Source organism: Aotus nancymaae, unplaced genomic scaffold (assembly GCF_030222135.1).
Source record: "Aotus nancymaae isolate 86718 unplaced genomic scaffold, 86718_ANA_hifiasm-v0.15.2.pri h1tg000057l, whole genome shotgun sequence".
Classification (NCBI taxonomy): domain Eukaryota; kingdom Metazoa; phylum Chordata; class Mammalia; order Primates; family Aotidae; genus Aotus; species Aotus nancymaae.
The window spans coordinates 45967998-45980958 of record NW_026988471.1 but is presented as its reverse complement, the minus strand read 5'-3'; the positions used below and the strand labels follow the sequence as shown (position 1 = coordinate 45980958).

Sequence of the window (12961 nt, the reverse complement as noted above, 5' to 3'; positions counted from 1 at the left end):
ATATGTGGAGACAGACAGAAATGTGAAGATGGCATGTTTGGGGTTTTTTCAAGTATGATACAACAGAGCATGCCATTTTTTTTTTTTGAGACAGAGTTTCGCTCTTGTTACCCAGGCTGGAGTGCAATGGCGCGATCTCGGCTCACCGCAACCTCCGCCTCCTGGGTTCAAGCAATTCTCCTGCCTCAGCCTCCTGAGTAGCTGGGACTACAGGCGCGCGCCACCGTGCCCAGCTAATTTTTGTATTTTTAGTAGAGACGGGGTTTCACCTTGTTGACCAGGATGGTCTCGATCTCTTGACCTCGTGATCCACCCGCCTGGGCCGTCCAAAGTGCTGGGATTATAGACGTGAGCCACCGCGCCCGACCCAGCATGCCATTTTAATAAGGGAGAGAAGTGGCCAGGCGTGGTGGCTCACACCTGTAATCCCAATACCTTGGGAGGCCAAGGCAGGCCGATCATGAGGTCAGGAGTTCGAGACCAGCCTGGCCAATATGGTGAAACCCCCCTCTCTACTAAAAATACAAAATTAGCTAGGCGTGGTGGTGCACACCTGTAGTCGCAGCTACTGCGGAAGCTGAGGCAGAAGAATCGCTTGAACCCGGAAGGCGGAGGTTGCAGTGAGCCAAGATTGTGCCACTGCACTCCAGAAGTGAGAGATTGGATTGTAAATGTTGCTTTTGTCCTAAAGGTAGTGACAGCTCACACTTACTGACTGCATTGTGCCAGACATGGTTCTGAATTTCAAGTTAATCTTTATAACCTATGTGGGTGGGTACCAATTTTATTATCCCCTTCTCTATAGATGAGGAAACAAGCACAGAGTAAGTCAGCATATGCAACCAGCATCCAAGTCCTGGTAGTCAAGGGAGGAGAGTGATTCAAGAATGGGGGAATAATCAATGCAGCAATGAAAATTGAAGGCCAAGTTTGATGAGAGCTGAAAATCTCCATTGGATTTGGCAGTTGGATCACTGGTGAGTTTAAGGGCAATTTTAATTGAAAGCTGTGCACAGGCCAGATTAAGATGGTTTTAGGAAAGTATATGGGAAGTGAGAAAAGAAGTGAGTCCATATGACTCTTGAAAGTTTGTAAAGGGAAGCAGAAGCTTCATGGTATAGGGCAGTGGAGGTCTAGAATCAGGTTTGGATTTTAATTCTGACAATGCCACTTGTGTGTGACGCTGAGCGAACTGTGCTAAACATCCAAGGAAACCTTTGTTTCGTCATCCAGAAAATGGGACTAATACCTACTTTGTAGGGTTGGTGTGAAGATTAAATGAGACTAATGTGTGTGAAGTCCCTGGAATACAGTAGTTACTGTATAAAATGAAATTAAGCTTGTGGAGGGTTTGTTTTTAATGGTTTATTTAAAGGTTGAGAAGAAGCTACAGCCTAAAGAGGCTGACAGTAAAAAGGGTCTACACTGAGAAGAATGGGGTGCTCTGTGATTTCACAGCTAGTGAAACCTGCTGAGACTGGTGCTCACTCCACTCCGCAAGTCAGAGACAAGAGAAGTCAGCCCCAGAACTTCTATTTGGAGGAGCTTAGAAACAATCTTAGAAAGTGGGTGCTAAGGCAGATTTCTGTAAGTATGTCTACCAAGCACACTGCCTCTCTTCCTGGGGTGTGGGATGTGGGGTGGATTAGAAGGGGACTGATGGAGATTGTGGGTACGCGCAAGCCCTTAACCAGCCTCCCCTTTCACAGATCCTTACCGAGGACTCTCTGGCAACTCCAGAGCCCTCTAGATTTTCTTCTCACATGCATTCGTAATTGTCTCTTTTTGAGGGTTTTCCTCTGGGCTGGTCTTCGCGCGGGGCCTCGAAGTGCGTGCCTGCTTCCCTTCCCCCAGCAATGGTGACAAACCTGGCGGGTCTCGGCGCCGCGCTCCAGAGCCCGCGGGCCACATGCGCCTCCTAGCAACCGGAAGCCAGGCTTAGCCTAGGGAGAGAGGAGGCCACCATGGATCAGTTAGCCATCGCCATCGCCTCCACCACAATAAGAGAAGACCTGGTGTGTGGTACAGCCTTGGTAAGATCGTCTTTCCCTTCCTGGCCTGGTTCCTGCTCCCTCACCAGGCCCGCTGCCCTTTTCCCACCGCTCGCTAATCCCAGGCCTTCTTGCCCCTCTGGTTCCCTCTTCCTACCTTTCTCTCTGCCCTCACGTACGTCTCCACCTGTGGACCCTCCTTCCTGGTCTTTATTGGATATTTCGCTTATTTCTTTTCCCCTTGCTGCTTCCCTTATCCTTCCCCTTCGCCCTTTGTTTTCGGTATTTTTCCCTTCTTCCCATTACGAAGTAAACTGGGCCACTGCTTTAGTATGGTGATTGGATTTCTTGCTCTTTCCCCTCCATCTGCCGGAAGCCTGGGCTTTTCCTTGTAGTCTTACTAGACACGTTTTGCTCCGCCTCTTACTTTAGTATTTATAAAAATATTTGAAGCTACTTTTGCTACGGTTTTCTTTTAGAATCTCGCTCTGTTACCCAGGCTGGAGTGCAGCGGCGTGACCTCTGCTCACTGCAACCTCCGCCTCCTGGGTTCAAGGGATTCTCTTGCCTCAGCCTCCTGAGTAGCTGGGATTACAGGCATGCGCCGCCATGCCTGGCCTTTGTTACGTTTTAAAATAAATGTGGGCGAAGGCTGTTTAGCCTAATCTTTTATCCTTCCCCTTAGAATGAATTTAAAATAATAGATAGGTGGAGTTTTAGATCACCTGTCTTGGGCCAAACAAAACAGCAGCTGCCAATTGTCTTCCATTAGATTGATCTTGTTTACTTCTTCCTATCTCATTTTCCTTTTTCTGGGGTAGAGGTGGGAGGGCTGTGTTGACCTGCCTGAGAAGGTTTTATTTCTGTGACTATAAATATGCAACAGAGGAGATTCAACATAAATCTCACGATGAAGCATCAAGGAAGAAGCTGAGCCTTAGCAGGGTGCATGAGACAATGTTATTTAGAGAAATGCACATATTTCATAGTAAAATAAAGTCCAGTAGTACTTCTAAGTAAAGTAGATTTAAGTTACTAGACAGGAAGAATGAATTATATCAGTTTTACTGATTAGATTATCACTTTTATTGCGGTCTTGCTTGATGACCTATATTTTATAATAATAAAGGCCTTATAAAGGAGAGTAGAACTCAACATTTTAATGATTTTACCTAGGACAAACAAAAGGAAAATATTAAACACTTGTGTTTTATGGACAGTGTGCTAAAATAAATATGAAATAATAATGGGGCCGGGCTCGGTGGCTCACACCTGTAATCCAAGCACTTTGGGAGGCTGAGGCGGGTGGATTACAAGGTCAGGAGTTCGAGACAAGCCTGGCCAAAATGGTGAAACCCCGTCTTAAAAAAAAAAAAAAAAAGAAAGAATAATGGATAGATGGGTATAGAGTACTAAATATGAAGACAAGAGATTCCTTGGAAACTGAAAAACCAAAATAATTTGCTTCTTAACTTGGCAGATGAGATGTTAAAAATTAAGCTACTGGCGGGGTGCCGTGGCTCATGTCTGTAATCCCAGCACTTTGGGAATTCGAGGCGGGCAGATCACCTGAGGTCAGGAGTTCAAGACCAGCCTGACCAACATGGAGAAACCCTGTCTCTAATAAAAATACAAAATTAGCGGGCGTGGTGATACCTGCCTATAATCCCAGCTACTTGGGAGGCTGAGGCAGGAGAATCGCTTGAACCCAGGAGGCAAAGGTTGCAGTGAGCCAAGATTGCACCATTGCACTCTAGCCTGGGCAACAAGAGCGAAACTCCACCCATCTCGAAAAAATAATTAAAGCTACCATTTATTGAGCACTGATTGTAGATGCAAATCTTTATATGTACAATGTCTTAAATATTTTCTCCTTGAGGTGGCTTCTTACTTTGTCACCCATGCTGGAGTGCAGTGGCGCAATCTCGGTGCACTACAACCTCCACCTGCTGAGTTAAAGCAATTCTCGTGCCTCAGCCTCCTGAGTAGGGATTACAGCTTCCTGTGTAGGGATTACAGGTGTGTGCCACTATGCCTGGCCAATTTTTTTTGTATTTTTAGTACAGACAGGGTTTCATCATGTTGGCCAGGCTGGTCTCAAACTCCTGGGCTCAAGTGATCCACCCAACTTGGCCTCCCAAAGTGCTGGGATTACAGGTGTGAGCCACCATGCCTGACATACAATGCTTTATTCTCATGCCAACTCTGATAGTGCCTTATTTTTATACTCCTGTGAGGAAGCATGAGGGTTGAATAACTCACTCAGTGTACCTAGCTGGTAAGCGGCAGAGCTGGGTTCCACCGTAAGTCTGTCTGGTTTCAAGCCCAACTCTTTTCTTCCTAAGAACACCACATTTTGTCATATCTAAAATACTTACAACATCTCTGTGAGATAGGGATGTTTATTACTCTAATTTTATCTTTTTATCTTTTTATTATTATAATTTTTTTTACCACCACTAGTCAGTAGGAAAATTACTCTCATTTTATCAAAGGGAATTTAGTTATTTGAAAGCACTTAAGATCATAAAATAGCAATTTAAGGAAATATGGGCAAAATGAATCATTATGTAGCTTTTATTTTAATAAAGGCTTATCAGTTGGGTATGGGTATTAATTTCTTCAAGCAAATGTTTTATAAATTATATTTAATTTCAAGGGATCACCTCTCAAATGAATAAGCATACTTTGTGTTTGTTAACAGAAACCAGGTCGAAAGACTTCCTCTTTTGAAAGAGAAGGATGGTGGAGAATAGCATTAACAGTATGTACATTGTTCAGTCTTTCCTATTCACATTATTCCTATTTCATTAATATTTTAATCAGTTATACCTTTTAAGACTAACACTTAATAGTAAGGAAACAGTGATTGTTCAGATCTGCATGGACCTCATTTCATACTTATAAGTTTAGTATCAGCATATGAATGAGAAACTAGCTTTTAATTTTGAATGCAATAGAAGCTTGAGAAAGTTAAACAACTCTAGAAATCTAGGTGCTTTACAGACTATCTAGATAAGGCTAACCTATGATCTTATGATCTGGGAAAGACTGCACAACAAAAAAAAGCATACATTCTGGAAAGGTGTTTTGGTTTCAGTTTTTCTCTTATATGGTACAGACCTTATGCAGATGGTTCTTAATATGGCCAATATATGAAAGCAAAATGGTAATATATGGAAGAAAAATGACCAGAAGTTCCCCTCCAGAGAGTTTCTATAATACAGACATATTTTCTATCAATGCCCTTCAATAACAGAGGGACTTCATGGGTCAAAGCCTCTTGGAATTGAAGTAATTTTAATGACAGAACTGAGCTGAGTGCTTAGCGGAAAGATGGCCACAAAAGTAGCAATGACCAAACCTTCAGTTCTGGCCATTCAGCCACACTGGCTGTAATTTGCAAGCGCTAGACCTCTTACTGGACTAACTAGAGCATATGCTCTGCCAGTTTATCCTGGTCTCATGTTATTATCCCACTTGAGGACTAGAGAGAAACATAGTATTGGCTAAGCAGAAGTAGGATAGCTTCTAAGTTAGTCAAGAAACATTTTTCTTCTATATATTAGAGGCCTGAAATTCATAGTCAAGGTTGAATCCCAAAGTCAAATCACTGAATTTGCCTTTTAAAAAGTTAAAGTTCAACTTAAGCCATTTGCTATAATTCAGCAATTGTTTCAGAAAGAAAATAATCATGATTTTGAAAGACTCTTCTGTCAAGAGTGTTTACTGTATTTGAGATAATTTTATTAAACTTGAAAACAAAGAGAAATGTTACTTGGGATCTTCCCATCCAAGAAAGGTGTTTTAGGAGAAGTTACATGTTTATACAATGATGTTAAAACTGATGTCAATTTTCCACAGAATACTCCTATACCTGGCACTTACCACTTGAAAACTTTTATTGAAGAATCCCTATTAAATCCAGTGATAACAACCTACAATTTTAAAAATGAAGGAAGGAAAAAGCCACCTCTTGTGCAAAGAAACAATCCAGTTCTAAATGATCTTCCGCACTATATGCCTCCTGACTTCCTGGACCTGTTAAAGAAGCAAGTGGCTACTTACTCATTCAAAGACAAACCACGGCCAAGTCCCAGCACACTAGTTGACAAAGATCAGGTAAAGCACTACTAGCAGATTGCTTTGTGTGGGAGAGCTACTAAGAGCCCCTGAAGAAAGTATTCCTTATACAGAGAGTATATCTTCCCTCATGAGAAATGGAAAACCTTTAAGATGTCTTATTTCCTAGAGAAATCAAACAAGGACTGCCTGATTTGCAAATGTGTCCAGTAAGATTTTTCCCTGTAATGTCTTCTTAACCTAAGGGGAGTACGTGGGGAGCACGTACTTGAGCAACTCTTAGCAGGATTCCCCTAGCCTGCGGAGCCCCTGGGATCTTACCTGTCATTGGGCCATGCTCTGGTCTCTTTAAGCAGTATATGTGGTGAACCCTCTTCTTTTAAAGAGAAAACCCTGCCTCTCAGTGAGTTATCAGAGCATAAATATAACTACATACCACAAGGAAGCTTTTAAAAACTTTTCTTATAGAAATGACCCCTCTCTACAAAAATAAATACCTGGGTGTAGTAGCGCATGCCTGTGGTCCCAACTACTCTGGAGGCTGAGGCAGGAGGATCGCTTGAGTCCACAAGTTTGAGACCAGACTGGGCAATATAACAAGACTCCGTCTCTTTAAAAAAAATAATAATAATTAGCTACTTGGGAAGCCAGGGCAGGAGGATCCCTTGAGCCTGGGAGTTTGAGGCTGCTGTGAGCTATGATTATGCTACTGCAATCCAGCCTGGGTGACAGAGTGAGATGCTGTCTCTAAAAATATTTTTTTAATTAAAAAAAAGAAAAGAAGTGAGCACGTGGTCCCAGGAGGGTCAGCTTTTACTCTCAGCTCCACCAGTTCATTCGTAGCATTGACAATAAAGAGCACTACTATGCTCCCAGCCCTGCACTAGGCTCTGTGAAGGAAGATGTTCCTGACCCAGAGGTATTTAAGCCAACAATACAAGACAGAGTTTATCAAGTGCTTAGATAAATAGTGGAACTGAAAATGCCAAAGGAGAGTTCAAGTAGCCTGGATTAAAAGGCTGGAAAGCTCCGTGGCTTAAGTAGGACTTAACTGGACCTTCACTAATACATGTCTTTTATGTGGCTCTTAATGGTTTTCTATGGGCTTCCATGTATTCCATGTATATTCTCTTAGTTGCTTCCTTCTTAAGCATTCCGAAATAGGTAGAACAGATTATTAACTCTATTTTACATGCAAGAAAACTAAGGTAGAGTAGTTAGAGTAGAGACTAAGTAACTTGTCCAAAGGCACATTGCTAATACTTAAGTAGGTGAAGCAGCACTTTTAACTGAGGGCTTCTGCAACAAAATTTAGTACTCTTTCCATGTGCCCCTCACCTTGAATAAGGAGCAGGGTTTGGATTGATGGAATCCAAAGGAGGTATTTCGAGGGAGGAGCACAGCGTTGTTGAAAGCATGGAAATGGCAGGAACATGGTGTGTTCAAGGGATAGCGTTCAAGGGATAGTTGGACTTTGTTACTTGAGACTTTGGGTACTTGTCTCAGTTCTTTGTGCATTAATATTTCCCATTTATGAAGAAGCTAATAATATCATATCTTCCTAACTTCATCATAATATTATTGTGATAACCTGAGAGAAATGTATTGCAGCTGGAGGTTGAATTAAGTACAAGGGGTTGTAATTACTAAAGAGGACACGAAATTTTCAACAGGATGAACACATGTCAAACCCAACATGTAGACCTTTCTACTACTTTGCAAATTATAGCTTTGAAACAGAACAGAATGATAAATGTTCATTGGGTAAATCTTATTCTGTTCGCTTCAGTGGAGGCCTACAAACTCTAAATTATACTAGCACGTTTATGGCTTGCTATCAGGTAACCAGGCTACGTGTGAAATTGTTCTGGTCATCTCAAATGCAAAGTCTTTATTTCTTATTCTCTTCTGCCATTTCCTTTTCTGCTTCCTCTCTTCTCACTTTTACGAGTCCCTGAAAATCAGCCAAAGGCCCAGTGTTGAAAGGAGAAAACATACAAGGTTGTACTTATGCAAAACTAAAAGTTTTAAAAGACCAGAAGAATTTGGCTTACTCAAAGGGATGGATAAAACCTTCTGAAAACATAGTTTTCCTGTTCTTCTTTCCTCTCTACCTCCCACAAAGGATTAAACTCCACAAACTGGAAAAATTCAGTGTTTTTCTAATTTTCTATTTCAAAGATATATATGTTCACAAGGGGAAAGATACTCAGATGTAACATTGTTTACTCACCAGTACAATTCATAATTCCAATATTTTAGTAGCAGAACTCAGAATAATTTGAATTTGGGGTAGATATAGTATATATTATTGTTATTCATTAAGCTAGAACAGCATTCTCAAACTTCTTAATTTTTCACAGAATATCCATTTTGTATCTTTCAGTGGCTGCTTTTTATTTGTAATAGTTTTCACCATTTTTAATACCTTTATTCTGAAGCATGTAACTCAACTTAAGAATCTATATTGAAGAGCCTTTTTTTTTTCAACTTCTATTTTAGATTCAGGGTCTACATGTGCAGATTTGTTACCCGTGTGTATTCCATAATGCTGATTGGGGTACGATTGATCCCGTCACCCAAGTTCTGAGCATAGTACCCAATGGTTAGTTTTTCTACCCTTTCACCCCTAGTGAAGAGTGTTATTAGTCATATTAGTCTTACGGGATTATAGGCATGAGCCGAGTGCAGTGGCTCATGCCTATAATCCCAGCACTTTGGGAGGACGAGGCAGGTGGATCACTTAAGGCCAGGAGTTCGAGATCAGCCTGGCCAACATGGTGGAACACTATCTCTACTATAATAAAAATATAAAAATTATCTGGGCATCTTGGCACAGGTTTGTAATCCCAGCTACTTGGGAGACTGAGGCATGTGAATTGCTTGAACCAGGAGGTGGAGGCTGCAGTGAGTCAAGATTGTGCCACTGCCCTCCAGCCTAGGCGACAGAGCAAGACCCTGTCTCAAAAAAAAAGGAATGTATATATAAATAGGTATTTGAGTGTGTGTATGTGCGTACATATGCTTATCTATACTTGCTCCTTTCCAAAGAATATTTTAGGTGACCCCATAATTTTTCTAATAACCTTTTTCTTAACAGATACATAGTATATCCTCACTGTAGAATATATGTACAGAAATGGGACCACCTCTCTCCATATGTACAGTTTTATGACGTAATTTTTCCCCTAGCGTTGTAGTCCTCCGCTGACCCTTGAGTTACTCCCCTTACTCCTTGATATTAGCCCCCTTCCTTCACTGTCACTCTTTTCACTGCTTATATCATAATTTTAGCACACGCATAGATGATCTTCCAACAACCTGGCTTCTCAGTTTCTTGAACTTTCCTCTACCTCAGCCATGCACTCCTTAGATGTTTTTCAAGACCAAGAATTTCAGTTCTCTGCAATCTCTACATGAATTCCCCTCTCTGACTAATATCCAATTCTAACAATTTTTTCCATTCCCCGCAGGCTATAATCCCAGACTATTGATTCTCCCACCTTTTCACCACCTCTCAGCCCGTCTTCCTTGCAAAGCTCCAATCCCGTAGTTAATCATTATAGTTACTCCCTGCATACACTGTCAATTCCCTTGCCCCTAACTTCTCATCTTTTACTTGTTTGGCAAAGCCACAACCCTGGGTATGTCTCTCTTTGTATTAATATCTGCATCCATGTAGCTGGATGACTGGTCTCATGCTAAATTCTCCACCTCTAACGGGCACTGAATGGACTTCTCTAGTCCATTTACTTTCCCACTCTTTTGGATGGTTTTATCTTGTATACATCCTTTATGTATTTTATTTATTTATTTATTTATTTATTTATTTATTTATTTTAGACACTCTATCACAAAGGCTACAGTACAGTGGCACAATCATAGCTCACTGTAACCTTGATTCCCCAGGCTCAAGCAGTCCTCCCCCTCAGCTTCCTAAGCAGCTGGGGCTACAGGCACACACCAGCCACCATGCCTGGCTAATTTTTAAAATTTTTAGAAGAGGCAGTCTCATTTTGTTGCCCAGGCTGGTCTCAAACTCCTGAGCTCCAGTGATCCTCCTGCCTCATCCTCCCAAAGTGCTGGGATTACAGGCATGAGTCACGCACCCAGCCACTCTCCCCTCTTTTCAAACCTCCTATACGTCCTCCTCCATCCTCATTTTTGGTTTTTCTTCTCAGCCATTTTTTGCCATCTCTTCCCTTCCCTCATCTCCATCTTGGAGTGCCCCAGGCACTCAGACCTCTGCTCCATCTCTGCTCATTCCCTGAATGGTGATCTCATCCAACACCTTGATAGTGTTCTCATTCAACGCTATGAACACCATCTATTAGTTGGTGATTATCAAATTTATATCTGCCACCTAGATTTTTTTTTTTTTTAATTCCAAACTTGTATATCCAATTCCTTTCTTTCTTTCTTTTTTTTTTTGGTAAAGATGGGATCCCATTATGTTGCCTAGGCTGGCCTCGAACTCCTGGCTCAAGCAGTCCTCCTGCCTTGGCCTCCCAAAGTGCTGAGGTTAAAGGTGTGAGTCACTGTGGCCAATTCACTTTGTGGTTTATCCACCTGTATGTCTAATCCTGGGTTTCTCAAGCTCAGTACTGCTAACATTTTGGGCAGGATAAATCTTTGTTGTTGGGAGTGGCCTGTTCTGTGCATTGTAGTACCTGGCCTCTTCTCATTAAATATCATTAGCAATCTACTCGTCCAGTTGTAACAACCAAAAATGTCTCCAGACATTGCCATGCTCCTGGTTCAGAATCACTGGGTTAAAGCAATGTGATAGTCAGTGTGATCTCTGAGTGGTTTTTCTCAAGGTCAACAGGGATACTGTGAACTGGCTTCATTCTTGACTTTGTCTTACTACTCCCTCTCACTCTCTTCCTGACTCACTTGTCCTTCTGGCTGTATCTTGAACTTACCACTCACACTGCTGCCTCAAGGTATCTTCACTGACCATCCTTTTTCTGGAATACTCTTATCCAAGATATCTTCATGGCCTACTCTTTGTCCTTCTTCAAGTCTTTGTTCAAGTGTCATGTTCTCAACGAGCCCCATTTAAATTTACCACTCAACGCTTCAGATCTTCCCTACCCAGCTCTTATATTTTTTTCTTGGCATCCATAGCTATCAAGTGTACTATATAATTTACTTGGGTTTTACATTGATTATTTGTTACCTGTTTTCTCCCATGAATGAAGCTTCATGAGGACATGAATATTTATCTGTTTTGCTCATTATTATATCTCTGTCTAGAACAGTGTCTGATGATTAATATTGGTTGAATCTGTGAATGAATTAATGCTTACTCAAATACCTGAAATCTGACTGGGCCTTACTCATTTTGTTTCCTTATGTGTATGTGATTATCTTTAACCGTGTATCGCTCATTACTCTTGAAAATTTATTTCTGTGAATTCCCCAAGGCCTAAGGTTTGCTTTTGCTTCTGTTAATATTTAGGGGAGCTACCAGTCTGGTACAACATGAAATGCAATGTTTATGTCCTGTTGGATCACCCTAGCAGTGTGAATTTGAACTGGAATTCATGAAAGGGACAGCCCATGGTGATAATCTCTCAGGGGTGGGTTTCTTCTCCCTCCCAATTCTTGCTTAGTACGAAAGCAACTCTCTGCAGTCTGTTTGGCAATGGAGTGGGGTAGGAGAGTTTACTTTCAGGAAGCACCCTTTAGGGTCTCAAATTCCAGTGGGTATCTCCCACTAGACTCCTTCCTCCTCTTATCATTAATAGACCCAAGCTTTGACCCTTGGATTCTTCTAGGGCTCTGAATTTCCTTTAAACTCAGCTGTGTTCTGCTGACTTTAGCCTGGACCAGCAAACATCCTCTAGACAAAACTGGGCCACTTACCTCCTTGGCTTCTTGCTGTCTTTTGGTTTAGGATTATATAATTTCCTACTGTATTGTTGGCATTTTTGTATCTTTTAAAAAACTCTTTTGTTTGTTTTTAATATTATATCTTTCATTTCTAGTTGTCAGCAGTGGGAAGGTTAATTGCCCAAATAAATAACCTAGGATGTCATTTGCAGAAACCAGAATTTCTTCTTTTTAGAAATATATTATGAATCTTTTTCACACCATCATGTATTCTTTACACATAATTTATTTTTATGTATTTATTTGTTTATTTATTTTGTAGAGACAGGGTCTTACCATGTTGCCCAGGTTGGTTTTAAACTCAACTCCTGGACTCAAGCAGTCCTCCTGGCTCAGCCTCCCAAAGTGCTGGAATGATAGGTATGAGCCACCGTGCCCAGCCTACACATCATTTTTAATAGCTGCATAATATTCTTTTATATGGACATATCCTAATATATTCAACCATCCCCTGTGGTTAATCATAGAGTGAAACTGTTGAGGAAAGGATGTGTTGAAGTCTGTGTCTTTCCAGATGCATTGCCCAAAGTCCTACAGAAAGGTTGTCCTATTCTGCAACTCTACCTTGCAGAGTAGAAGTCCATTACCACTGAAATGTATCATTTATATTTTCAACTAGAAACATAAATCTAGTGACTTACATGGAGGAATTTAAAGTATATGCTTGAGGCCGGGTGCGGTGGCTCACGCCTGTAATCCCAGCACTTTGGGAGGCCGAGGCGGGTGGATCACGAGGTCAAGAGATCGAGACCATCCTGGTCAACATGGTGAAACCCCGTCTCTACTAAAAATACAAAAAATTAGCTGGGCATGGTGGCTCGTGCCTGTAATCCCAGCTACTCAGGAGGCTGAGACAGGAGAATTGCCTGAACCCAGGAGGCGGAGGTTGCGGTGAGCCGAGATCGCGCCATCGCACTCCAGCCTGGGAAACAGCAAAACTCCGTCTCAAAAATAAATAAATAAATAAATAAATAAATAAATAAATAAAT

At 41.5% G+C, this 12961-nt stretch overlaps 1 protein-coding gene across 1 annotated transcript in view; it reads left to right on the top strand.

Moving 5' to 3' along the window:
- The first annotated feature begins 670 nt into the window (after nucleotides 1-670).
- STPG4 (sperm-tail PG-rich repeat containing 4) overlaps nucleotides 671-12961 on the top strand; it is a 51926-nt gene continuing 39635 nt past the window's right edge. The window contains exons 1-5 of the mRNA XM_012473733.2: nucleotides 671-977; nucleotides 1459-1587; nucleotides 1791-2033; nucleotides 4696-4755; nucleotides 5856-6113. Of these exons, the coding sequence (XP_012329156.2) occupies nucleotides 1965-2033; nucleotides 4696-4755; nucleotides 5856-6113 (387 nt within the window). The 5' untranslated portion in view covers nucleotides 671-977; nucleotides 1459-1587; nucleotides 1791-1964. The remainder of the gene's footprint in view (nucleotides 978-1458; nucleotides 1588-1790; nucleotides 2034-4695; nucleotides 4756-5855; nucleotides 6114-12961) is intronic.